Below are 26,753 nucleotides of genomic sequence, written 5' to 3' on the forward strand. Positions count from 1 at the left end.
CCCCCCCCCCCACCTTCCTCGGAAAAATCCTAGATTCGCCCCTGGTTGTGGGCGACAACGAATTCCCGAAGACGTACAGAAAGCCATGGCTTTCGCGGCTGCTGAAATCGCTGAAGGTCAAATAAAAAGCGGTTCAGTATTTAGATCGCCTTTTGTCTCTATCCCGCTTGTGCTTGCAACACGTTGGTCACATTCGCGTATGTTACAGATGCACACTTCTGCGAGTGTGTATTACCACTACCGATATCAAAGTATGAACGCACAATACATGATGCGCGTCGTGCACTTTGCTGTGCGTGCGAAACCTCGCGTACGAGTTATGTCACCACAAACATGTTCCTGTCCGTTGTGTGTGGACTGTATACTTCTTGGACAACTGTACCCCTTAGACGGGCATACCTCTTAGACGGCTACCTCTTTGACGGCTGCACCTCTTAGTCGGGCGTACCTCTTAGACGGGCGTACCCCTTAGACGGTGGTACCTCTTAGACGGGCGTACCTCTTAGACGGCTGTACCACTTAGTCGGGCGTACCCCTTAGTCGGACGTACCTCTTAGGGCCGGCCGGCATGCAGCGTTTTTCCTCGCGACTAGCTCGCGTCGGCGTCGGCGCGACGTCTATTTTGACGCGCGCGCGTCATTTTCCAGCGATTGGGAGGTTTCTGGGCAGACTAGAAAAATGCGCCCGGCGTCGCGACAGCGCCGGAGGTGATGCCAGCTCTCCACCAATCGGGGCAGGCGTTGTCATCGTGTCGGCTCATTCAGCATGCCTGTTTCGTACACTAGACCGGTTTGCCGAATTGACAGCGGAAAGTGGGGACCTAAAACTGAAGGTGAAACATCTGCTTGACTAAAGAAGGCATATGCTAGTGTTATCTTCGATAACCTAGGTACAACGTGTTTATTTATGCCCCAATGGAAACCACCTGCGTGGTGACTGCGCCCTGCCCCAAGCAACACTGTGAAAGCTCAGCCGTAAATTCCGCGCCGAGAGTGTCGCTCCTTGCGGGTGTGCCGTCGCCGGCGTGGGCGTCAGCGTTTGACGCGCGCTGCGTTTTCGCCGACAAAAAGCGCTCCATGCGGGCCAGCCTTTAGACGGGCGTACCTCTTAGACGGCTATACCTTAAAAGTGCTGTACCTTTTAGGCGCTTTCGTACCGCATAAAATAAAGGCTACATTCTTGCAAAAATGTACCTTATAAAAGGGGTTTTTAAGAGGTACAGATTTTAGAGTGTGGGCATGTTTAGATAAGGTTGTTTAGATAATACGCATCATAAACATTTCACCAGACGTAGACGTAGGGCGGCAGAATAAATGCAATGCAAAGTTCCATCAACTTGATCCACGTCACCTTATAACTTAAACATATGCACAAAAGGTTGTGCCGTAGAGAAGGCGTGGTGTCCATGCATTTGTTGTTGGTCACTGCGCTGTGGTATCAACGTTGTAAATTTTAGCGACATTCCGTATTCATGGGTACCCACATGGTTACAGCTACAAATTAGCGATCATGGCACTCATCGTTCCCACAGTTCATGCTCGGGTTCAGGGTCTGCATGCTCAACGTTCCCACATCCACCTCCTCTCCGAGTATATACACATATAAATGGGGTTCCGCGCGCGTTCTCGGTTTTGATCGAAAAACACCGAAAGCATACGCTGGTAACTTTTCCACCATTCGGTTTTAACAGAAAAACACCTCATACAAATGACTGTCTAGGGAAAGATTACGGGGGTTTGATCGCCGCGATAAGCTTAAAGCAGAGCTGCATTCACGATGTGGGTGCCACTTTTAAATTACGTCGCGATTTATATTCGCCGATAACTGCAAGCTAAGTCATGCACCACGTCAGAAAAATCGCCGATTTCCCTGCTGGAAATAGTAGGCACGATCTCAGTGATCTCTTCCCGCAATTTTAATGAGATTCAATGAGACTGCCAATTCGTTCAACCTCCCCCCTTCCCCCCGTGTGAAAGCCGACACTTTCTCATTGACTGAATTGGAAGTTAAGCAGGGAAGCTGCCTTCGCGAAACCGGGCTCCGCCGTGTTGCGTGGCGAAGACCACATCAACGAAGTAAGGAACCAATTCAACAAATTGGTTTAGTGGGCGTCAATGAGAAATGCTAATTTCCAATGGATTTAATGAGATCCGACAGATTGAGTATTACAGACTGCACCAATAGAAGGAATGAGGGATTGGCCTAATGTGTATCAATGATAAACTGCTTTCCAATTGATTTAATGGGATCCAACATGTTGCATTGTCGCCACTACAATGAGTGAGAAGTTAGTCGCTGAAGGAACCAGCGTAGCGGTGACCTACGTACATCATCACTCTCAAATTAAGTAATAATATAATTAGGAAGAACGCCGTACGTCCGTGTAGAAAATGAACTAATTCGAGAACGCGTCCAATTCAAACAAATGAAATTCTAGAATACGAATCGTATCGAAAATATTGGAAGTAAAATTTGAATGAAAATTAAAATTAATTTGAAATTAAAATTTATTCCGAACATATCAACTCAGGAGGGGAGGAGACCGTAGGCCGCGATGTCGCCAAAAGGGCGCGTTGTAATACATTTCCGTGCCGAGCAGCACGTATATTTCGAGAGTTTTTAGTGCATATTTATCCGCGCAATAGTCATGAAATATCGCCGGAAAGCAACTCTGCGATGCACAAATGTATCTGAAGCCGTAATTATGCTGAACTCACCCTGGTTGTTAAAAAAAAAATCAGTTTCCGTAAAGAGTCGGCTGCAAACTCGCATTGTTCATGCCACTGGTTTGCCTTTATATCTTTGTCATCTTCCTTGGATGCAAATAGAGCCCGTGTGGACGATAGCAATGCCCTTATGAGCTCGTGGCTGACATTGAGGGGCACAACACATTTGGTTACTATTGAACCTCCGATCTGGCCGCGGCCATTGGAACACACGAAAGAAAAACACAACAAAGAGGGGCGATACTATCGAAACATTCGATACCATCGATTGTTTTTAACTGTCGATTACTCAACTATCGAGTGAGCCGGAATTTCGATAGTATCGCGATAGCTTTTCGGACAATTGATATTGTCCTGCACTCTAAAAACAGAACTTCACTGCATAGCACGCTGTGCGCCAACCATTGCCACGAATGATAGGGTTATCATTTCTGATTCGAGGAGAGAGGGAGGCGTACGCCTTTTTGTGGGAATTTGGATACATGAAAATTGCCACAAAAAAAGCGTACGCTCCTCCCTCTGTCTTCTAATCACAAGCGATAACCCTACCATTTGTGGCAATGGTTGGCGCACAGCGTGGTATGCGGTGAAGTTCTGTTTTTAACGTGTGAGATATCGGTGATGCACTTCACCGAGCCACACTTCGCTTAAGCCAAGCCAATCCAGCACACCTGACTTCGCGTTTCGTTCCTGAACGCTTGGTCAATCCGAAATTAAATTTTAGTTTTACCCTTGCAAACTATAAGTTTCTTGACTCCGAATTTAAAAGTTGAGCAGGTTTCCCTTGAGAACAAAACTTTCTGAATTTGCGTTTCGCTGCTGCAAATTATCCATGGTTTATTCACTCCTACTTTACAGTTTCAGCATGTTTCTTTTGAAAGCATGTTTCGCCCCCCAGCAAACTATCAATAGTATGCTCATTGCGAATTTAAACTTTTAGCATGTTCCTTTCGTGGACGGAATCTTCTGAATTCGCTTTTGCTCCTGCAAACTACCAATAATTCCTGGGCTCCAAATTTCAAATTTCAACAGGTTACTTTTGAAACCTAAACTTTCTGAACTCACGTTGTACTAAAGAAGCAAGGGAAAGGGTGCAGGCTAGCTGGTATAGATCCATCAAGAAGACCGAGAGACACGGACACAGAAGACGACACACGTAGGTTCTCAGACACAGCAATAAATTTATTCGTTCATCTCAACTTAAAAACTAAAAATCTTCGAAGGGGTGCGAGAGTGATAAAAGACGCATTGCTAACTACGTTTCCCCTGGTGGCAATCTCCAAGGATTCCCGAAACAACCTTCGGTGTGCGTAGGGTTCCCACGCAAGCACTGTAGTGTCCTTGAAGCAAGGCTGGCAACCCTTACAAACCCGTAAATGATCTACCAGTTCCGAAGACCCGGCCATTCTTTCAACATTTGCTGCATGTTCCCTAATCCGGTCATTGAGGCAACCGCGCGTCTGGCCAACGTACACAAAGCCGCACTCAAGGGGAATAGAATACACAACGTTCTGCTTGCAAGGAACAAAAGGCTTCCTGTGCTTCACGCCAAAGGTTCAGATTTAGAGCTGAAGGGGCTCAGAAGACTTAATTTAAAGGCATTGGAAAAAACACCTTTGATATTATAGTATTTAGCGACAGCAAGAATGTTGTGAGCAACTGCATGAAAATAGGAAATTACAACTACATAACGAGAGTTTCCATCATTCCATGGCCTACACTGTGAACTTTCAAGCAATTTCATGGCCCTCTTCGCAATCAATTGGTTGTCATACCAGGCCAGGCGTGAGTCTTTCACATTGCTTCCGCAAACGACTCCAAACAAAATGAAAACAGCTTTTCTTCGTTGCAGCATTCAAGAAGGATGTACAAACATCGAACTTAACAAGTTTAGAATGTGCGTTTTAGTAGGGCAGGACCGGCTTGCAGTTTTCTTTTCCATATGACCAACAAAAACCCGGGTTACAATGAAATGTGAGGTCCAGGAACCTCAGCATCCCATGAGAGGGTTGCTCTACACAAAACTTTAACTCGGGTGCTACTGTACTAACAACCTGTAAGGTAGAATCCACACATATAGAACCAGCATCAGAGATAACAATGATATCATCAACAAACCGACGAATCAAAACACGCTTTTGGCTCCCATAACGCGTAAGCTTGCCCAGCTCAATGTCCAATGTATTTAGATAAATTTCTGATAAGACAGGAGCAACCGCGGATCCAATGCATACAGCATTTTTCTGAACGAACAAACAATTGTCAACAGAGATAACAGTAGATTTCAAATAACACTCTAGAATACTGAGAAAATCATCACAGGAAAGACCAACTTCAGACTGAAAAACAACCAACTGATCTTCAATAAAATGTTTGACTGTTCTCAGTAGAACCTTTACGTTCAGCGAGTAATACAAATCTTTTATATCAAGGGAAAACATAGTTACCAGAGCATCGTGGAAGGGCTCTAAGCTCTCGATCAGTTCCTCAGAATTCCGTAGCGAGAGAGAACCAGGAAGCTGTAGAACTTTTTGTCCGCGTTGGAGAAATTTTGCAACGAGTTTCTGCCAGGTACCAATTTCGCTCACAACGACACGAAGAGGCATCTGCGGTTTGTGGTCTTTTAAAAGGAACTTGACCAATAGCTCAGAGCACTTGCAGTTTACAACAAGTTTGGACATTTGGTGGTTCGCCTTGGCGAAAATACTTACAATAGAAGACTTGTACTTTTCTAACGAACCACGAAACGGAGTGAAAAGATCACCAATAGCAGAATTGACCTTGTTCAAGTATATTGCACTGGGCATAACAGCAAATTTACTAGACTTATCACATTGAAGCAACATGGCGTCAATGGAAAAAAGTTCATCCTTAACGTTCCTGATTCTCTTCAAATGAGGTGATGGGCCGGAGGCGGAAATGCGGGAGATACAGCGCTCAGTAAACACCAATCTGTCAATGCTATCTGTAATTTTGGTGGAAACATGACTTATGAGCGCTGCAACATCAAACTTTGTACGTTTCACGGGCAGGGAGCATTTCGGGGGCTGGGACAGAACCTCAAGTGAATTCTGAGAAGTGCTCACATCATAAGGGTTGATCATTTCAGCAGAAGCACTGCCAGCTTTGCACGTGGGAGGAGCCGCAACCAGAAAAGCTTTTTTTTTTCTTCGAGCACCACTGCTTTGTGCTTTGAAGCTGCGCTTTGAAACTCTGTGCTTTGAAGCTGCGACTATGTGTTTTTCCGGGTCTTCGGAACTGGTAGATCATTTACGGGTTTGTAAGGGTTGCCAGCCTTGCTTCAAGGACACCACAGTGCTTGCGTGGGAACCCTACGCACACCGAAGGTTGTTTCGGGAATCCTTGGAGATTGCCACCAGGGGAAACGTAGTTAGCAATGCGTCTTTTATCCCTCTCTCACCCCTTCGAAGATTTTTAGCTTTCAAGTTGAGATGAACCAATAAATTTATTGCTGTGTCTGACAACCTACGTTTGTCGTCTTCTGTGTCCGTGTCTCTCGGTCTTCTTCGTGGACCTATACCACCTAGCCGGCACCCTTTCCCTTGTTTCTTTAGTGCTTCCGCATGCAGGAATTGTGAGTGTCGTGAACATTGGTCCATCTCAAGTTGCCCTTCTGGATAAATCGGTTATTGAACATGCTGCTTTATACCCTGTGTCATCTTGGCCTGGCTATCGCTTCTGTCGAATCCGACATTGCACTCATCAAGTTGGTTCTTCGGCGCAAATTTGTACCCCCCGGTGTTCTCCTGGGCTCGCAGCTGTTACTTCCGTGCACTCTTAAAAATGAACTTCACCACATAGCACGCTCCTAGCCAACCACCATCCCGAATGACAACGTTCTCGCCCCTGATTTGTTGAAAACGGGAGGAGGAGCCTATTTTGTGCCGTGCATAATGGGCACAAAATAGGCTCCTCCTCCCGTTTTCAACAAATCTAGGGCGAGAACGTTGTCATTCATGGTGATGGTTGGCAAGGAGCGTGCTATGTGGTGAAGTTCATTTTTAAGAGTGTGGCATCTCAAGTTAAAGCTCCTGTGCTGCTACAAGTCCACTCTGGTTGGACAGGTTCGTAACCTCAGGACCCTGTCATCCAAGATTTGGACTTTACTCTACGGCGACAGGTATGCCTCAGAGACATACTTCTTAAAGCGGTCGCAGCTTCAAAGCACAGAGTTTGCTAAGCAGTGGTGCTCGAAGAAAAAAACTTTTGTGGTTGCGGCTCCTCCCACGTGCAAAGCTGGCGATGCTTCTTCTGAACTGGTCAACCCTTATGATGTGAGCATATCTCAGAATTCACTTGAGGTTCTGTCCCAGCCCCCGAAATGCTCCCTGCCTGTGAAACCTACAAAGTTTGATGTTGCAGCGCTCATGTATCATGTTTCCACCAAAATTACTGATAGCACTGACAGATTGGTGTTTACTGAACGCTGTCTCTCCCTCATTCCCGCTTCCGCTTATACTAACGGCCCATCACCTCATTTGAAGCAGATCAGGGGCCCTATCCTCGTCAAAAGTAATCGACCTCGATTACTTTACGTCACAAGCTGTAGGGCGGGGCTGCCACGGAATACTCCGCCCTTAAATACCGCCCGTTTCAATTGAAATTTATACCTAGTTTTCCTTCGCAGCCTCTCGGCCCTAATCTCGGACCGCGACCCTACGTCATTTTGACGTAACAATGACGTAAAAGATTAGTTTCAAAGCTGAAAAGTAATCTAGCGAAAGAGGGTCGATTACTTTGAGCGGCGATGGGTTTCGTGATGGGTCCGCATGTGCATTTCCGTTTGTTGTGTTGTATAAAGTCTGTATGTGCTCGTCACAACAAAAAAATCATGTCTTTCTTCGTTTGTGTTTAATGATGAGAAAAAAGCACCGCGTAACAGCGTTTCTCTGCGCCGATCGCGGCATCGTATGCGTGAAAGCGGCGGGCTTTTCGAAGCGTCGTCCGAGCCGTACGTCGTACAATCAATGTTATTGCAACGTAGCGGTGTGCACACAAAAAACTCATCGATCAAAGTTCACTGTTTCTTGGGTAAAACTATCAATGCTCATTTGCGGTATCATTACCACCCCCACAGCTCACGAACAAAAGCATATTGAAATGCGAATTATCATTTCGCATATCGAGCACACGAACACACAGAAAAATATAAAGTAAAGCTCATAAATAAAGCTCAAGATTTAAAGCACGAAACGATTTCTCATAAACGCGTTTACGGCTCGCGCCACACTGTCCGTTCGACCCTTTGCAATGATCCTTCGCGCTTTTATCGTTTTGTCAGTTTTGTTGCCTGCCATCAGTGCCATCTCACGGGTACATACCGAATTATAAATGCCAAGTACAATCACGGTGTCACACAAACATTGCCGTCTTGCACACCTGTACGTCAAGAAAAACGACAAACAGTAAAAAAGGAAATTACGAGCGTGCTTTTCCACGCATTTTCCACGAAATTCAGTTTTACGCCGGTAGAGTTTTCTGTTTCCGACACCTAAGAAGTAAGAACCTAAGAACCGAAGCAACAAGCAACAAGGCAGGGCAGGCAGATCACAGGTGTGGTCTTCGGATTTTCGGGAGGAAACACCGATAAGGCGGGTCGCTTTCCAAGATAACACGTGGGGCGATTGGTTGATAGAAGGTGTCAACCACTTTTAATATTCACGCCTGTTTCGATTGTGCACCAATGACAGAAGAAATTTCAAGTAATCGAGGTAGATTACTTTGACCAGGATAGGGCCCCAGGAATGTTAAGGATGAACATTTTTCCATTGACGCCATGTTGCTTCAATGTGATAAGTCTGGTAAATTTGCTGTTTTGCCCAGTGCAATATACTTGAACAAGGTCAATTCTGCTATTGGTGATCTTTTCACTCCGTTTCGTGGTTCGTTACAAAAGTACAAGTCTTCTATTGTAAGCATTTTCGCCAAGGCGAACCACCAAGTGTCCAAACTTGTTGTAAACTGCAAGTGCTCTGAGCTATCGGTCAAGTTCCTTTTAAAAGACCACAAACCGCAGATGCCTCTTCGTGTCGTTGTGAGTGAAATTGGTACCTGGCAGAAACTCGTTCCAAAATTTCTCCAACAGGAACAAAACGTTCTATAGCTTCCTGGTTCTCTCTCGCTACGGAATTCTGAGGAACTGATCGAGAGCTTAGAGCCCTTCCACGGTGCTCTGGTAACTATGTTTTCCCTTGATATAAAAGATTTGTATTACTCGCTGAACGTAAATGTTCTACATTTTATTGAAGATCAGTTGGTTGTTTTTCAGTCTGAAGTTGGTCTTTCCTGTGATGCTTTTCTCAGTATTCTAGAGTGTTATTTGAAATATACTGTTATCTCTGTTGACAATTGTTTGTTCGTTCAGAAAAATGGCGTATGCATTGGATCCGCGGTTGTTCCTGTCTTATCAGAAATTTATCTAAATACATTGGACATTGAGCTGGGCAAGCTTACGAGTTACGAGAGCCAAAAGCGTGTTTGATTCGTCGGTTTGTTGATGATATCACTGTTATCTCTGATGCTGGTTCTATATGTGTGGATTCTACCTTATAGGTTGTTAGTACAGTAGCACCCCTATTTAAAGTTTTGTGTAGAGCAACCCTCTCATGGGATGCTGAGGTTCCTGGACCTCACATTTCATTGTAACCCGGGTTTTTGTTGGTCATATGGAAAAGAAAACTGCAAGCCGGTCCTGCCCTACTAAAGCGCACATTCTAAACTTGTTAAGTTCGATGTTTGTACATCCTTCTTGAATGCTGCAACGAAGAAAAGCTGTTTTCATTTTGTTTGGAGTCGTTTGCGGAAGCAATGTGAAAGACTCACGCCTGGCCTGGTATGACAACCAATTGATTGCGAAGAGGGCCATGAAATTGCTTGAAAGTTCACAGTGTAGGCCATGGAATGATGGAAACTCTCGTTATGTAGTTGTAATTTCCTATTTTCATGCAGTTGCTCACAACATTCTTGCTGTCGCTAAATACTATAATATCAAAGGTGTTTTTTCCAATGCCTTTAAATTAAGTCTTCTGAGCCCCTTCAGCTCTAAGTCTGAACCTTTGGCGTGAAGCACAGCAAGCCTTTTGTTCCTTGCAAGCAGAACGTTGTGTATTCTATTCCCCTTGAGTGCGGCTTTGTGTACGTTGGCCAGACGCGCCGTTGCCTCAATGACCGGATTAGGGAACATGCAGCAAATGTTGAAAAAATGTCCGGGTCTTCGGAACTGGTAGATCATTTACGGGATTGTAAGGGTTGCCAGCCTTGCTTCAAGGACACTACAGTGCTTGCGTGGGAACTCTACGCGCACCGAAGGTTGTTTCGGGAATCCTTGGAGATTGCCACCAGGGGAAACGTAGTTTGCAATGCGTCTTTTATCCCTCTCGCACCCCTTCGAGGATTTTTAGCTTTTAAGTTGAGATGAACGAATAAATTTATTGCTGTGTCTGAGAACCTACGTGTGTCGTCTTCTGTGTCCGTGTCTCTCGGTCTTCTTCATGGATCACGTTGTACTCCCACAAACTCTCAATAGTTTGTTGACTACGAATTTAAAAAAAATACTTATGATTCTTTTAAGAACGGAACCAGTGATGGGCAAAGTACCTCAAAATTACACTTAAAGTAAAGTACCAAGTACCTGGCATCATTAGTACTTCAAGAACAGTACAAAGTACCCAATTCCAAATGTACTTCAAGTAAAGTACAAAGCACTTCAAGTACTCATCAAGTACATTGCAAATTTAATTTGTATCACTTTGCATTTCACTGTATTTGTGTCTTGCTTTTTTGCAAAACTTTAGCGAGTATTCTTGACAAATGCTCTGAAGCCATAAAGTCCTATAGGTTAAGTGCTAACCCGCGAATGTGAACTTAATCAGATGTCATAACTTGCAGTTACATGTAGAGAGGTAATCAGTCAGCTGTGCTGTGATTATGCAAAACAGTATTATACCCTGACTTATCCAAGATCACCCGCCTGGTGTGGTGTTCCTGTACTAACCTTCTGCTATAACAGGCTTGGAAATTGCAATGGGAAAAAAGGTACAAGCCAACAGAGATTATATATTGCTGGGCATTCCTTGCAGCTTTTCGAAATGCAACATATTTAAAAATGAATATGAAGAAAGTAAAAAAGTATGAATCACAGTGTAAGCCTTCACGTTTATACTACTGTGATCTGCAGCAATGTAATCCATGTGACGAAATAAAAAAAAGGAAACTGTAAAAATGAAAGCATGTGTGCTTTCAGAGTGTTCATCATGTAACGCAATCAGACATACTATAATCTGATATCAAATAATTTTTAATTGCCAATGAAGGAAACGATATAAAAAAGCATAGAACCCTGTATTGGGAGAACTGAAATGACAATGGACCAAGTTATTGTGCTGCCGGTTGCAGTGTCATAATGTGTGCGTGTCTTTGCATTCCATTCGTTTTACATAATCATAGAAGCGTTGATACTTTTTCAACGTTTCAAGACTCTCAACAATAGATTTGCTTCAACAAATATGCTCTTGCTCAAATATGTACTTGAAGTACGGTACAAAGCACACGATTTAAAATGTACTTATAGTAAAGTACAAGCACACAGAAATGTACTTAAAGTACTACTTGAGTACTTGGTACATCAAGTACTGCCCATCACTGAACGGAACCGTCCGAGTATGCGTTTCGCTCATGCAAACTATCGTTTAGTCACTTGCAGTTTGAAAGTTAGACATACTTCGATCAGAAACAAAACTTTCTCGTTTTTCGCATGCAGCTCGACAATCGCGTTCAGCTGGTGATTGATAGTTACTTCTTCGGGAAAGAAAAAAAAAAGAAAAGAAATATGCTCACGGAAAATAAATTATGAAAGTCATGAAATATGCAAGAACAGAGTATACGTCTACGTACACTGCTATAAAGTTGACATTTCTGAGGAGGAATTAGTTGCCCTTAATGGACCTTTTCCATATTCGCGTCGCCCCTGGCGGTGGAATGTCGAACGTCGTGTCTTTCCCCTCAATAATGGTGACGCTTTACGAACTGGCACGTACGTTGCGTGGGAAAGTAGCAAAAGAAGATTTGAAGAAAAATGCGGAAAAAGTGAAAGCGTATTGTACTCATTACCAGATCTCAAACGTCCGCGTAACCTTGAAACCGATTATCTCCCCACAATGAACATGACAGTCGCCCGCAGGTGGGTCCATGGCTATGTTTTCCGCTCAAAGATGGCGGACTCAAGGGCTGGGCATGCGCATACGCGTTGTCGGAAATGGTCCATAGTCACAAACACACACTACTGTGGTAGTAACATAAACTACTGATAGTTTGACAGCTTATGTGGCTGCTCTGAATAATATTAACCGCACGCATAGCGCACAAAAATTCATGAAATCTTTTTGTGCGTTTTGTGCTTTGTGAACAGGAGTTCCCATCGGTTTTTTGGAACAGCTCCTCTGTTTTATGTGATAATGTTTTTCTATTTCACTTTTTCAATGCTAACAGTGAGAAACTATTGAAAAAAAAAACATCTACTGTACAACTATACATAAAGGTATTTGATTAGATTGATGATACAGCTGGGAGCAGTGAGTTCTACATTTTTGCAGCGCGGGTTACCTACTACCGATAGAGGTATGCGCCTACTACCGATAGTGGAACCTATCGATAGTTTCGAACAAAACTATCGATAGTCAAATGAGTTGTCATCTCAACCATCGATAGTGCTATCGATGGTGTTTGGATGACTATCGCCCATCACTATAAAGAGGCAATTGGAGAACTGAAACCCGTGAACTAGGATGGTGCACATGCCGCCGTGTGTCGCTAGCGTCGGGGAAATGAGCGAACAGAAACAGGCACGGAATGCTGCGCGCGGAAGGACGACTGTCGTAATTTCAGCCAAGGTGGAGTCAAAAACCAGGGCACGTTCAAAGACGACAGTGTGTGTCTCTATTCCCATGAAAAACAGACAACAACCACGCGCTCGAGCTCCGTCTTCGTCGTTTCCGTTGCCAAGAAAAACGATGATACAGAATATATTCGACGTTACAACATTTCCACCCCCTTAAAGGGGCTACGAACTCTACCAAGCTAGCCCGCCGACTGTGTCGGCTCCAAACGGGGTTTTAACTTGTTGGCTGTGACACCTTTTATACAGATGAATCTGATAGGTCCGTATCTTCACTACATATAGCACGCTGCTAGCCAACCATCATCCGCAATGACACCGTTCTCGCTCTCGCTTTGTTGATAACGGGAGGCGGAGCCTATTATGCGGAGTCATTGTGCACCGTATTATGGCTACAAAATAGGCTGCGCCTCCCGTTTACAACAAATCAGGGACGAGAACGTTGTCATTCGGCATGATGGTTGCCTCGGAGCGTGCCATGTGGTGAAGTACATTTTAAGAGTGTGAACCTCCGCGTTGGCGTCTGATTGGGTGCTACAATTCTTCAGATGACGTAACAATGGATAGAGGTACCTGGATGGCGTGTGTGTCTACTCGCACGTATCCGAAAAAAAGTGCGTTTTTGTATTTAACGCTGCACACGTTATGAAGGAGAAGAATTGAACAATGAATTGTAAATAGAATTACGAAGCGTAGAAGCACGATATTACATCTATTAATTCCGTAACGAAATACATGCAGATTGGAGTTCTTACCTCCTTTAAGAAAACCCTTCACACTCAATCTAACTAAATAACCATAACGTTCGACTGGCTTGCATACTCTACTTGATCGACGCACTGGCAATGCACTTTGAACAGTTCGCTCTTCACCACTTGGTACGGATGGGCGATGTCGTTGGCATCCATCCTTGCTTCGGGCTTGCTGTTCCAGTTGTCCTGGATCTGGTTGATGTGCGGCATCTTCGTCGTTTGTTGGGTGTCTGCTGCGTAGCTGGTAAGCATGTCGACAAACCGTATCTGAAGGCGTCTGCACAGTCACCATTCTAGCTCCAGAGGTCGATTTCACGATACCGGGCACCCACGTCTCTCTGGTGCCATAGTTACGAGCAAACACGCTGTCCCCAAGAGAGAACTCGTTCTTCCCTTCGGGTACTGCAACGCTGCTGGGAGGAAAACTGAGACCCAGTCGAGAACGTAGTTGATACCCGAGCAGCAGCTCTGATGGTGATTTTCCCGAGCTTCTCGGTGTTCTTCTATAGCTGAACAAAATACGTGCCAGAGTGGTGTCGAGGTCACTACCTCCAGCCTTCTTCAATGCATCCGTGATGGTGCGCAGAGCCCGTTCTGCCAAGCCATTTGATTGCGGGTGAAACGGCGCAGACCGTAAATGTGTTATGCAATTCCTGCGCACGAATTCAGCGAACTCTTTGCTCGTGAATGGTGTACCTTATCGGTGACCAGAGTGCGTGGTATGCCAAAACGGCTGAATACTGCACGCAAGCTTGTGACCGTAGATTCCGACGTTGCATGTCGTAACGGAATGGCCTCAATCCACTTGCTGTGTGAATCTACGATTACCAGGATCATCCTGCCTTGCACTGGCCCGCCGTAATCCAGATGAATTCTGGACCAGTTTTCACCAGTTGCTGGCCAATCGACTGGTTCACGTGTCCTTGGCATTGGTGCAGCTTGAATGCAAGATTGGCACGTCTGTGTGATGCGTTCGATATCCTTATCGACTCGTGGCCACCAGAACCGCGATCTTGCTAGAGCTTTCATTGCTGCTGTTTTTTGATGCGTCTCGTGGAGCATGAAGAGCAATCTTTTCCGTGCCTTCTATGGCACAATTACACGATGACCGTAGTAGATCAGTCAATGTGCCACAGATAACTCTAGCTTCCGGTCGTAGAAAGGGTGCAGGTCCCCACCCACTGTCTTCCTGCTTCTGGGCCAACCATCCAAGATGTACTTCTTTATTTGGCTCAGTTGAGGATCCGCAGCAGTGGTAGCTTGCAGTTCGGTTTGACTGACTGGTCCTTCGTCCAGATGTTCTAATGCTAGGACATACTCCGGCAACTCGTTCTGTGAGTGCATCGTCTTCTTTCATGCATAGGGGAAGTCGACTAAGTGCATCTGCAGTGAGTAAGGTCTTGCCGGGTATGCATTCCAGCTTGTAGCGATACCCGCCTAAGAGCAGTGACCAGCATTGGATGCGTGCTGCTGCCATGATCGGTGTTGGACGATCCGATCGAAGCAAACCTACCAGGGTTGGTGGTCAGTGACCAATGTAAACTCCCTACGAAGCAAGTAATCCCGAAAGCGCTTGACTCCGAACACTACCGCCAGAGCTTCGCGCTCCAATTGAGAGTAATTCTTCTCAGCTGATGTTAGCGTTCTGGAGCGGAATCTGATTGGTCTGTCATTCCCATGCACTCTGTGAAAGAGTAGCGCTCCCAATCCGCAAGATGAAGCATCGCATTCCAGACGAAGCTCCTTGGTCGGGTCGGAATGCGTCAACACCTTGGCATTCACCAACGCCATCTTCGCTTTGTTGAACGCTTCGCCTTGCTCATGTCACCAATGCCATGCCGCTTTCTTTTCCAATAGGTGGTAGAGTGGTGCTAATATGGTGGTCATGTTTGTTAGGAATCTACTGTAAAAGGGTAACATTCCTAGAAAGGAACGTAACTCGCTGATGTTCTTCGGAAGAGGCGCATCTTTGATGGCATGAAGATTCTTCTCCATGGGGTGAATCCCCTCTCCATCTATACGGGGTCCGAGGTACGCCACCAACTCTTCTTAAAGCAGCATTTTTGCTTGTTTACTTTACCCCATGTTCCCGGAACCGTTGTAGGACCGCTTCGAGGACCTTGTCATCGTGTCCCCTCTCTGCGAGAAGGACGTCATCTAGGTACGCTTGTACTCCTGGGATGCCATGACGAATGCGTTCTATGGCCCTCTGAAATTTTGCCAGTGCCGATGAAATTCCGAAGGGCAATCTGTTGAAGCAGTAGAGTCCACGATGAGTGTTTATGACTGTCAATTTCCGCGATTCTTCATCCAGCGGAACTTGATTGTACGCATCACAGAGATCTAAAGTCGTGAAAAACTGTCCTCCGTTGAGCGACGCGAACAGGTCCTCGAGCACAGGTAGTGGGTACTTCTCGACGGCGCAGACGGGGTTCAGCGTCACTTTAAAGTCTCCACACAAGCGAACGCTGCCATCCTTCTTCAATACTGGGACGGCGGGTGTGGCCCAATCTGAATGCGTTACTGGTGATATGACCCCTGTTTCAACAAGCCTGTCCAACTGTCTTAATACTTTATTACGCAGCGCGTATGGCAGTGGTCTCGCCTTGCAGAACTTAGGCACTGGACCTTCCTTCAGGCAAAGATGCGCAGGGGGTCCCTTTATCAGTCCCAGACCCGGTGTAAACAAGTCTTCGAACTCTCGCAGCAACGCTTGTAAGCCTTGAGGCTGCTGACTTGTACCTTCTCTCACGAGAGACTTAACACAGGAATCCCTTGTAGATTTATCTTCTGAATGAGATCTCTCCCGCACAAGCTTGGCCCCTCGCAGTCTAATACTGTCACTGCAGCCTCCACTGTTTCTCCACGGTATGAGACCTTCATTGGAATCTCTCTCAGGACTGGCAGTTTTCCAAGGTAGCAACTAAGCTTAACCCGGGCTTTCTGAATCTGTGGCAAAAATTTACAGTGTTTCTCGTACACTCCCCTTGGAACAACGCAAACTGGTGAACCTGTGTCTATTTCCATGATCAATTCAAATCCTTCCCAGCTGAACTTTCGCCTTACCGCTTCCACTAAACCTTCATCGGACTGCACTTTAAGCGTCGATATCTGTGACGTCAGACTGTCCATGGAATTTTCGGTATCTTCGGATACCTCACCAGTTACTGCCAGTGTCCTTCCTTTACGACTCTGGGGCTTTTTCCCACCCTGTCTCTGTCGAGACCTGCAATTCTTTGCTAAGTGGCCTTCCTTTCCGCACTTATAGCACGTGGCGTCACGAAATTTGCGGAATGATCCGAGCTACCGCAACGTCTACATTTCCTTGCTTTGCCCAACTTCTTACTTGAGCCGGCGTCTCTTTTGCTTTTAAGCCTATGCACCCCATCAGCTGGCTTTTCTCGCATGTTCTTCGCGTCATTATCCGCTGCCTCAGCTGCTACTGCAATTGCTTCCGCTTGTTGCAGTGTGAGATCCTTATGTGCTAGAAGCTGCTTTTGAACGTTCTTCGACCTAACTCCACATTCTATCCTGTCTCGGAGCATCCGATCCAGCATTGTCGAGAAATTGCAATTATGTGCAAGCCTTCTGATCTCAACAAGAAATGTCTGAATGGGTTCTGCCTCTAACTGAGAACGGTTGAAAAACTTGAAGCTTTCCGAAATTTTAATCGTCGTCGGACCGTAGGAGTCGTCCAAAGCGTTTACCACCTCGCTATACGAAAGTGCGTTCGGCTTCCGAGGTGCTACTCTTACGCTCAAAACTTCAATAGCCCGTGTGCCTAACGCAGACACTAGCAACGCTCTCTTCTGTGACTCCCCTGTCACATTATTTCCCTCAAAGTAGGCCTCTACTCGAACCAGATAAGCGTTCCACTTATCTTTCTCGTCTTCAAACGTCGGCAGTTGGTAACTCATTCTGAGACTGCGTGCACTCTAAGAAATTTCTCTGTTATTTTACGAAAAAAGTACAGGAAAACATAACCCAGACGCCGTCCGTAAAATAACAGAAAGGCAGTATAAGTCCTTCCAGCATTAGTCTGTAAAAATAACGGAAACTGCGTTATATTACACGTTTGTTTTAAATTGGTTTACACTCCTACTATTTTAAAAAGTAGACATTTCGTGTAATATTACACGGACTATGCAAATTGCTTTACAATCGTTATTGCAATTACTCATGATGTTACCACCACTATTGTTTTTCCTATTTTCTGTTAATCGTTCAATGCAACTAGAATCATGTACATCAGCTCCCAACCACCAAATAAATTGCACTTAATTTTCTGGCTGTATGGTATTTGCCGTTCGCATGAGGAGGAACCCATGGAAAGAACAGACGGAAGAGGTCAGGCAACACTCAAGCACATATCCGTGCAATAGCTTTTATTATGATTCTGTGCATACATTGAAAATACAGACAAAGAAAATACCGAACAGCTAGCTGTGTACCACAGTACGTATATGGATATATTATGCCCTAGAAAAACAATGAAAAAGAAGAAAACGCAGGCACCAAGTGCATACAGAATGAGTGTGCACCACAGACTGACACGACGCTGTTCTTTTGTTCACCTTTCGTGTAGGGCCACGCTGTCATCCGCGAGAGGAACGTGAGCTTCCTTGTGTGTCCACACTTCTGAGATCTATGTTTACGGTCAGCCAACTGCAGAAAAAATGAAGGACAATAAAGTAATGTCAACTTTGTATGATGCTTCATGACCCCACCGGCCCCAAGGTTCATGTACGACGCGTGGTGAGCAACTCACAAAAGTCCGTAACCCTCTACGCTCAAAAAAAAAAGAAAGGAAGAACCGTACTAGCGTTACCTCACACGCGAATCACAGTTTGCAATGAGGCGCTTCTTATCTTCCTTGTTTATTCCTGCAGGGTTAAGCCCACTAAAAAGATATTATGCAAAGCAAGTGCCTCACCGCCACTTAGCGTTCGCATCACATATCACAGGGTTCACAACACGGACATACCGTGACAAATCTAAGTTGGCGTCAGCCATAAGTTTGCACAGTTTAGCTAGAAGAGCTAACACTCGTGATGGAGAGTGCAGATTCTAAAACCTCGTGAATATTATTTACAAAAGGACATCAAATTGAGAACTCTAGCACAGCGGCATTCCCAACGGCACGCAACACATGTTCCGTGCCCGAAGACCAAAGGGAGATGCACGTTTCACTAAAGTACTCAGTCATTGTCTGATTTACTCACTTATTTGTCGTTCCAACGCAATTGAGTTCGAAGGAGCAGTGCCACCGTGCCAAACTTCACTTTCTAAGTTGTAGGCGTTGTAGGTTCTAGCGTCGTCTGCGAAACATCGCCACCCGACAAGTAGCAGCCACCTGCGCGTCGCGAATACAACGCCACCTGCAATATTGTTTCCGGTTTCGGTTTCATTTCATGCTGTTTCGACAATTAACAACAGGCGCGTCTTACCTGGAAGTTCGTTCAACTGTACAATAAGCGGGCCGGTCAGCCCACTGGTCGTTTCACACGATAGACGCCATCTTGGAACACGAAAACAGCTTTTACGCGGTAAAGGGCAATTACAGACACGAGCCGCAAAATTTTGCAGACTTTTGTCTGCAAAGTCGTCTTGTAAAATAAGGACACTTTTTACAGTGTGTTTCCGTTCCTTGTATGGAATCTCCTGTCCTCAGTGCTGAAGTCTCTCCGTCTCCGAATATCAGTGTCCCATGCTCGGTCGCCACTGTCGTAACTTCAGCCAAGGTGGAGTCTGGTGGAGTCAAAAACCAGGACACGTTCACTGTGTGCTTTATTCCCTTGAAAAACAGACAACAAACACGCGCTCGACCTTCGTCTTCGTCGTTTCCGTTGTAGAACGTGAAGAAAAACAATGTGCAAGTTTCCGGCGATGCCCAATCAAAAATAACAAAGACGGTTAAGAGCATCAGCTGTTTACTATATACATTAAAAACAAGACTTTCGTGCAGTAGGCTGCACTTCTTCAGGTTTGAGGACCTGTTACAAGTGGTGAAGCATATATCAAAAAACCAAGTCACATGGTACAAGAGAAAAGGGTAAGGGTGAAGAGAACTACAAACGCGATACAAATATCAACAAAAATGAAAATGAAAAACAAAACGCAATCAGTAGGAGGTGGCTCGACAAGGTCAGACAGACATACAGACGAGTCGGAGTTGTACGTGGAGGAAAACAGTGAACAGCACATGAATAGGCACAGCACCCAGTTGGCACAAAAGGCTTTAGAATGCGTACGGGGAATTAGGGCTCAAGGGCGAAGGATTGAGGACACACAGCACCTTGATGGCTAAGAGCTTCCAGACTCTGGGAAAGTAACGCGGAGTTGGTGTCTTACTGATTGTGTATCATCGTGTATGATGTGAAAAATGGCAGACAAGTGATAATACAATAAATACTGTAAATAGTGTAAAGACTCATAGTGTAAAGGACTGTAATGGACCGCCGTACACGTTGATGCCGTGCGGCTGTAACGTTGCAAATTTCGAAATGAAAAAGGATTCTCGATTTTTGCGTTTGATGTCATTAGCGTACCCGGATTCTAAAATGGTGATAAGTATATGCGTATGCAGATCATGTCCCGGAAGCTTAAAATGTAGCGATACAGGTGACTGGCGTTTATTAACAATATCTGATTTATGGCCATAAAATCTTTCACGGATGGTGTTACGTGTTTCGCCTATGTATTGTTTATTGCACAATTTGCATGTAATGAGATAGCAAACATTGAATGAGTTACAGTGAAGAGACTGCCGAATAGAGAAAACGAAACCATTAACAGTGCTACAGGTGGAGGTACATGTTGCAATAAATAAGCAAGTTTGGCAGCGGTTGCTGTTGCAAGGAGCGCAACCGGGACTCTGTTGATTATTGCGAGAGGAAGTGAGTAAGTCGCGTATGTTACGTGATCTCCGAAATGTAATAGTCGGAGCATTAGGGAAAATGTCTTTGAGACATTCATCGGCGTGGAGTATGTTTAAGTGGCGTTTGAACACAGATCCTACATTACGGAGTGTGCGGTTGTAAGGTGTAATGAAAGTACATTTATTATGACTTGATGCCTTATTGGATTCACGAGAAAGCAACCTTTCCCTGTCTAGGGAGGTGGCTCTGGCTAGGGCATTGTCGATGAGATCGTCGGGATATCTGCGCTCCTTGAAGTCATTGCACATGTCCTTTGCATGCTTCAAAAAATCTTGTGTATTGGAACATATGCGTTTTAAACGTGTGAGTTGTCCAAATGGAATGTTTCGCTTTTGGGTATTAGGGTGATGACTGTTGAAATGAAGGTACTGCCGTTTGTCAGTCGGCTTCTTATAGAGATCTGTGACGAGTTTACCCGACTCGAGAGAAACAGTGACGTCTAGAAAGTTGATTGAAGTACGAGAGTAGTTGCACGTGAATTTGATGGAATTGTGTCGTGAGTTAAAATGATCAAAAAATGAGAGTAGAGAGGTTTCGTCAGCTGTCCAGATGGCAAAAATATCATCAATGTATCGCAGGAATACTAATGGTGTCACTGGAAAAGACTCTAAGGCTCTTTGTTCAAAAAGGCCCATGAAGAGGTTTGCGTAATTGGGTGAAACACGGGAACCCATCGCTGCGCCCTGAACTTGGACATAATGTTTGTCGTTGAAAACAAAGTTGTTGTACTGCAAGACTAGCTCAAGAAGACAGATAATGGTTTTAGTTTGAAGAAGATCAGACGGAAAGGAGGAAAGAAAAAGCTCTACAGCGTTGACACCTTCATCATGGGGGATATTTGTATATAATGACGTCACATCCATAGTTACCAGTATAGCGTTGTTGAGGTTAGGAGAAATGTTATTAATGGAATTTATTTGGGCAAGGAAGTCGTTAGTGTCCTTTACATAAGAGGGAAGTTGTGGAGGAATATGCTTGATGCAGTGATCTAAGACGAGGGATATTTTCTCAGTCGGTGTATTAACACCCGAAATTATAGGCCTGCCAGGGTGGTTAATTTTGTGCATCTTAATAAGGAGAGAAAAAGAACCAGGCGTGGTGTTCTTTGGCTTAATAAAGTCTGCTATATTGCGCGGGAGAGAGTTGTCTTTGGTAAGTTCTAAGATCTTCTTGTTGATTATTTGGCAGAATAATGACGTCGGGTCGCCATCAAGAGGTCTGTAAAATGTCTCATCATCAAGGTGTTTGTTTGCCTCATCTATGTAGGCCGATGCATTCATAACGACTATTCCGCCACCTTTGTCAGCAGGTCTAATAATGATATCTTTACGTCTCTTAAGATTCATTAAGGCCGTCCTTTCTGCTTTAGATAAGTTAAAATTATTAGCGTTGTTATCAGTGACAGTTAGGCATTTAATATCGTTATAAACCGCTCTAATGTAATTGTCAATCATGGGGCTTGTTTTCGACGGGTCTGGTGTCCAGCTTGAGGGTTTCTTAAATGGTGTTATCTCTGTATGTTCACTGCCGTGGACTGCCGTGGACTGCGTTCACTGCCCTGTTGTGCCACTTGCAGGCCCGAGCAAGTCGGATTCTAGCCATCATCTTCTGTCTGTGCCTCCACATGCCACCCAGTGCGCACCACGTGACCTTAAATGTGACTCTACCTGCAACGCGTCTTCCGATGGTAATTACGTTTTTGTGCAGCCCTCAACTTCTTCGCCCCCAGTGCCCAGTGTGCGTGAATGTCCTCGTTTGGATACTGTGCACTGTGGACCGTTTTTTCCTACACCCTGTGCACCCCACTGTAAGTGCCATCCCTGTCTCCAGCTCGCCAGTTCGCCCGGTGTCCAACGACGGCCTTCCGAAGCCTACGTCCCCTTCGTCTTCGAGAGGGGCCACTTTCAGGAAACCAAGATTCCGCACCTCACGGTACAACACACGAAGCTCAAGTTCACGTTGACTCATCTCGGACAATTCAAAGTCCCCTTCTTTCCTGAAGGCTCGTAAATTGTTAGATAAGAAAGCAAGGTTTGTTTCCCACTCGTATTTTTATACCGATTGCATTAGACAACACGTTGTTCCTAAAGGTTTGCTGCTGAGTGCATGTTCCTCATTTAAATTTCAATCTCCCCGTAATTCCAAAAGTTGGTCCAATATCTTGACCCATGCTTCCATAAGCCTCATCAGAATTTCACAGAATGAAGCCTCACATGTCATTAAGGACACAGACAATCAACTTCGACAACTTAGCCGTGTACTATCGCCGGATGAGCTGGATGAGCTGCGCTCTTTTTGTGTCCGTAAACTTTCTGTCCTGCAACGCACTAAGTCCAAGAAGGCGAAACGCGACGGCATTCAACTCACTCCGATTGAGGATCTTGATATTTGCGATGCTTTGACACCTCATACATATCCCAGTTCAGCTACAAACAACATGGTATTCAATCTCGCTAACATACCATTAAACAAAGCAGAAGTAAATGTGTTATCCAAAGGTCTCACCTTTGTGCCCACCCCTCCCAGCACTGACAATTTCGAAATCCTAAATGACCTTCTGAGCTTAGGTCGTAGAATGCACCTGCAGACGTTTTTCCACGGCAGTGAACATACAGAGATAACACCATTTAAGAAACCCTCAAGCTGGACACCAGACCCGTCGAAAACAAGCCCCATGATTGACAATTACATTAGAGCGGTTTATAACGATATTAAATGCCTAACTGTCACTGATAACAACGCTAATAATTTTAACTTATCTAAAGCAGAAAGGACGGCCTTAATGAATCTTAAGAGACGTAAAGATATCATTATTAGACCTGCTGACAAAGGTGGCGGAATAGTCGTTATGAATGCATCGGCCTACATAGATGAGGCAAACAAACACCTTGATGATGAGACATTTTACAGACCTCTTGATGGCGACCCGACGTCATTATTCTGCCAAATAATCAACAAGAAGATCTTAGAACTTACCAAAGACAACTCTCTCCCGCGCAATATAGCAGACTTTATTAAGCCAAAGAACACCACGCCTGGTTCTTTTTCTCTCCTTATTAAGATGCACAAAATTAACCACCCTGGCAGGCCTATAATTTCGGGTGTTAATACACCGACTGAGAAAATATCCCTCGTCTTAGATCACTGCATCAAGCATATTCCTCCACAACTTCCCTCTTATGTAAAGGACACTAACGACTTCCTTGCCCAAATAAATTCCATTAATAACATTTCTCCTAACCTCAACAACGCTATACTGGTAACTATGGATGTGACGTCATTATATACAAATATTCCCCATGATGAAGGTGTCAACGCTGTAGAGCTTTTTCTTTCCTCCTTTCCGTCTGATCTTCTTCAAACTAAAACCATTATCTGTCTTCTTGAGCTAGTCTTGCAGTACAACAACTTTGTTTTCAACGACAAACATTATGTCCAAGTTCAGGGCGCAGCGATGGGTTCCCGTGTTTCACCCAATTACGCAAACCTCTTCATGGGCCTTTTTGAACAAAGAGCCTTAGAGTCTTTTCCAGTGACACCATTAGTATTCCTGCGATACATTGATGATATTTTTGCCATCTGGACAGCTGACGAAACCTCTCTACTCTCATTTTTTGATCATTTTAACTCACGACACAATTCCATCAAATTCACGTGCAACTACTCTCGTACTTCAATCAACTTTCTAGACGTCACTGTTTCTCTCGAGTCGGGTAAACTCGTCACAGATCTCTATAAGAAGCCGACTGACAAACGGCAGTACCTTCATTTCAACAGTCATCACCCTAATACCCAAAAGCGAAACATTCCATTTGGACAACTCACACGTTTAAAACGCATATGTTCCAATACACAAGATTTTTTGAAGCATGCAAAGGACATGTGCAATGACTTCAAGGAGCGCAGATATCCCGACGATCTCATCGACAATGCCCTAGCCAGAGCCACCTCCCTAGACAGGGAAAGGTTGCTTTCTCGTGAATCCAATAAGGCATCAAGTCATAATAAATGTACTTTCATTACACCTTACAACCGCACACTCCGTAATGTAGGATCTGTGTTCAAACGCCACTTAAACATACTCCACGCCGATGAATGTCTCAAAGACATTTTCCCTAATGCTCCGACTATTACATTTCGGAGATCACGTAACATACGCGACTTACTCACTTCCTCTCGCAATAATCAACAGAGTCCCGGTTGCGCTCCTTGCAACAGCAACCGCTGCCAAACTTGCTTATTTATTGCAACATGTACCTCCACCTGTAGCACTGTTAATGGTTTCGTTTTCTCTATTCGGCAGTCTCTTCACTGTAACTCATTCAATGTTTGCTATCTCATTACATGCAAATTGTGCAATAAACAATACATAGGCGAAACACGTAACACCATCCGTGAAAGATTTTATGGCCATAAATCAGATATTGTTAATAAACGCCAGTCACCTGTATCGCTACATTTTAATCTTCCGGGACATGATCTGCATACGCATATACTTATCACCATTTTAGAATCCGGGTACGCTAATGACATCAAACGCAAAAATCGAGAATCCTTTTTCATTTCGAAATTTGCAACGTTACAGCCGCACGGCATCAACGTGTACGGCGGTCCATTACAGTCCTTTACACTATGAGTCTTTACACTATTTACAGTATTTATTGTATTATCACTTGTCTGCCATTTTTCACATCATACACGATGATACACAATCAGTAAGACACCAACTCCGCGTTACTTTCCCAGAGTCTGGAAGCTCTTAGCCATCAAGGTGCTGTGTGTCCTCAATCCTTCGCCCTTGAGCCCTAATTCCCCGTACGCATTCTAAAGCCTTTTGTGCCAACTGGGTGCTGTGCCTATTCATGTGCTGTTCACTGTTTTCCTCCACGTACAACTCCGACTCGTCTGTATGTCTGTCTGACCTTGTCGAGCCACCTCCTACTGATTGCGTTTTGTTTTTCATTTTCATTTTTGTTGATATTTGTATCGCGTTTGTAGTTCTCTTCACCCTTACCCTTTTCTCTTGTACCATGTGACTTGGTTTTTTGATATATGCTTCACCACTTGTAACAGGTCCTCAAACCTGAAGAAGTGCAGCCTACTGCACGAAAGTCTTGTTTTTAATGTATATAGTAAACAGCTGATGCTCTTAACCGTCTTTGTTATTTTTGATTCGTTTCCGTTGCTAAGAAAAACGATGATACAGAAGATATTCGACGTTACAACACGAAGGAAGCGAAGGCGTTACGTTAACTTACACCCTTGAGCGCAGTACCAGCGGCATGGCCGAGTGGGCTAAGGCGTCCGCTCGTTGGTGGTAACCAAGGTCGTGCTGAAGACTGGGAGGTGGTGGGTTCGAATCCTACCGCCGGCTGTGCTGTCTGAGGTTTTCCCTGGGTTTTCCGAAGACTTTCCAGACGAATGTTGGCACAGTTCCCCCTGAAGTCGGCCCAGGACGCATACTAACCCCCCTGTCCCCCACTCCTTCCTGCTATCCTCTCTCCGTCTGTTCACATCTGTACGTCGCTCATAGCCATAGTTGCTTCGCGGCGCTAACATGTCCCAATCAATAAAAAAAACCTTGAGCGCAGTGGAACTTTTATACTTCGCAAACAAAGAATTAACGTTTTGCTGATTTTCAGGTACCTCATTAACAAAAATTTTACGGCACAAAATGCTTATATTTGTCTTAGAGTGCAACGTTTTAGACATAATAATGGTCGGTTCCAGGAGGACATACGAGGCAAATGTATCATGCTTGTGGGAGGCAAGTTGGATTGCGGTGGACCTGCGGAACGGAAGGTCAGTCGCAGGAATGGGGAAACCCTTGCTAAGGTAAGTACACTGCAGTGAGTAGTCGTTGTGAAGTATAATTATCTACTCTAAAATTACCTGAAGCAGGGTGTCTTTTCTTTCATCTGCTGCCTGTTACTGTTGTGTAACCGTAGGCTTATAGGTTATCCTTTACCCAGGTTGTTCCAAATGTTGGGAAATTAAATTTTGTAATATTTCTTCCTCACCGAAGCAAGAAACAGGAACAAGCTGTTGCAGGTTAGGTTCGGTGTGTGTAATTCGGTGCGCGTAATTTCGATGAACATTTGCTACGGCATGACCACATTTCTTAAAAAGGAGTATTGCTTCGTCTGACCTACAGCCTACGCACTCTCTAGTATGATACTGATGTTGATAAAGCGCGAAAGAACAGGACGGAGAAAAAAAAGAAAAAAAAAAGACGCACACGGACGGAAAAGTACTTCTCTTCCGAATACTTTTCTAAGCACTGTGGCGGCTACGAAAAACGACGAAGCCGTCGAGGAGGAAGAGAAAAATAGGACGAAGGCGAAGGCGGAGGGAAAAGGCAGCGCACGATGGACACTTAGCAGTTGGAGCTTGGGCCAGCTGGGTTTGGAAACTTGGTTGTGTG

General features: G+C 44.8%; 1 protein-coding gene and 1 long non-coding RNA gene across 5 annotated transcripts in view; one reads left to right on the forward strand and one right to left on the reverse strand.

Annotated features, from left to right (window-relative positions):
* Positions 1-26,753, forward strand: part of LOC135371802 (uncharacterized) — a 177,392-nt gene that overhangs the window by 97,749 nt on the left and 52,890 nt on the right. For 3 of the 4 annotated variants that reach the window (XM_064605754.1, XM_064605755.1, XM_064605753.1), the window contains 2 exons: positions 21,906-22,016; positions 26,060-26,164. In XM_064605754.1, the coding sequence (XP_064461824.1) occupies positions 21,906-22,016; positions 26,060-26,164 (216 nt within the window). The remainder of the gene's footprint in view (positions 1-21,905; positions 22,017-26,059; positions 26,165-26,753) is intronic. The other variant, XM_064605756.1, reaches the window with a different exon arrangement.
* Positions 17,799-19,174, reverse strand: LOC135371800 (uncharacterized). Its single transcript, XR_010415725.1, has 3 exons — positions 18,839-19,174; positions 18,614-18,769; positions 17,799-18,056 (listed from the first exon to the last, which is right to left on the reverse strand). It is a non-coding gene; the product is annotated as an uncharacterized LOC135371800 (long non-coding RNA).

Source organism: Ornithodoros turicata, unplaced genomic scaffold, assembly GCF_037126465.1.
Source record: "Ornithodoros turicata isolate Travis unplaced genomic scaffold, ASM3712646v1 Chromosome122, whole genome shotgun sequence".
NCBI lineage: Eukaryota > Metazoa > Arthropoda > Arachnida > Ixodida > Argasidae > Ornithodoros > Ornithodoros turicata.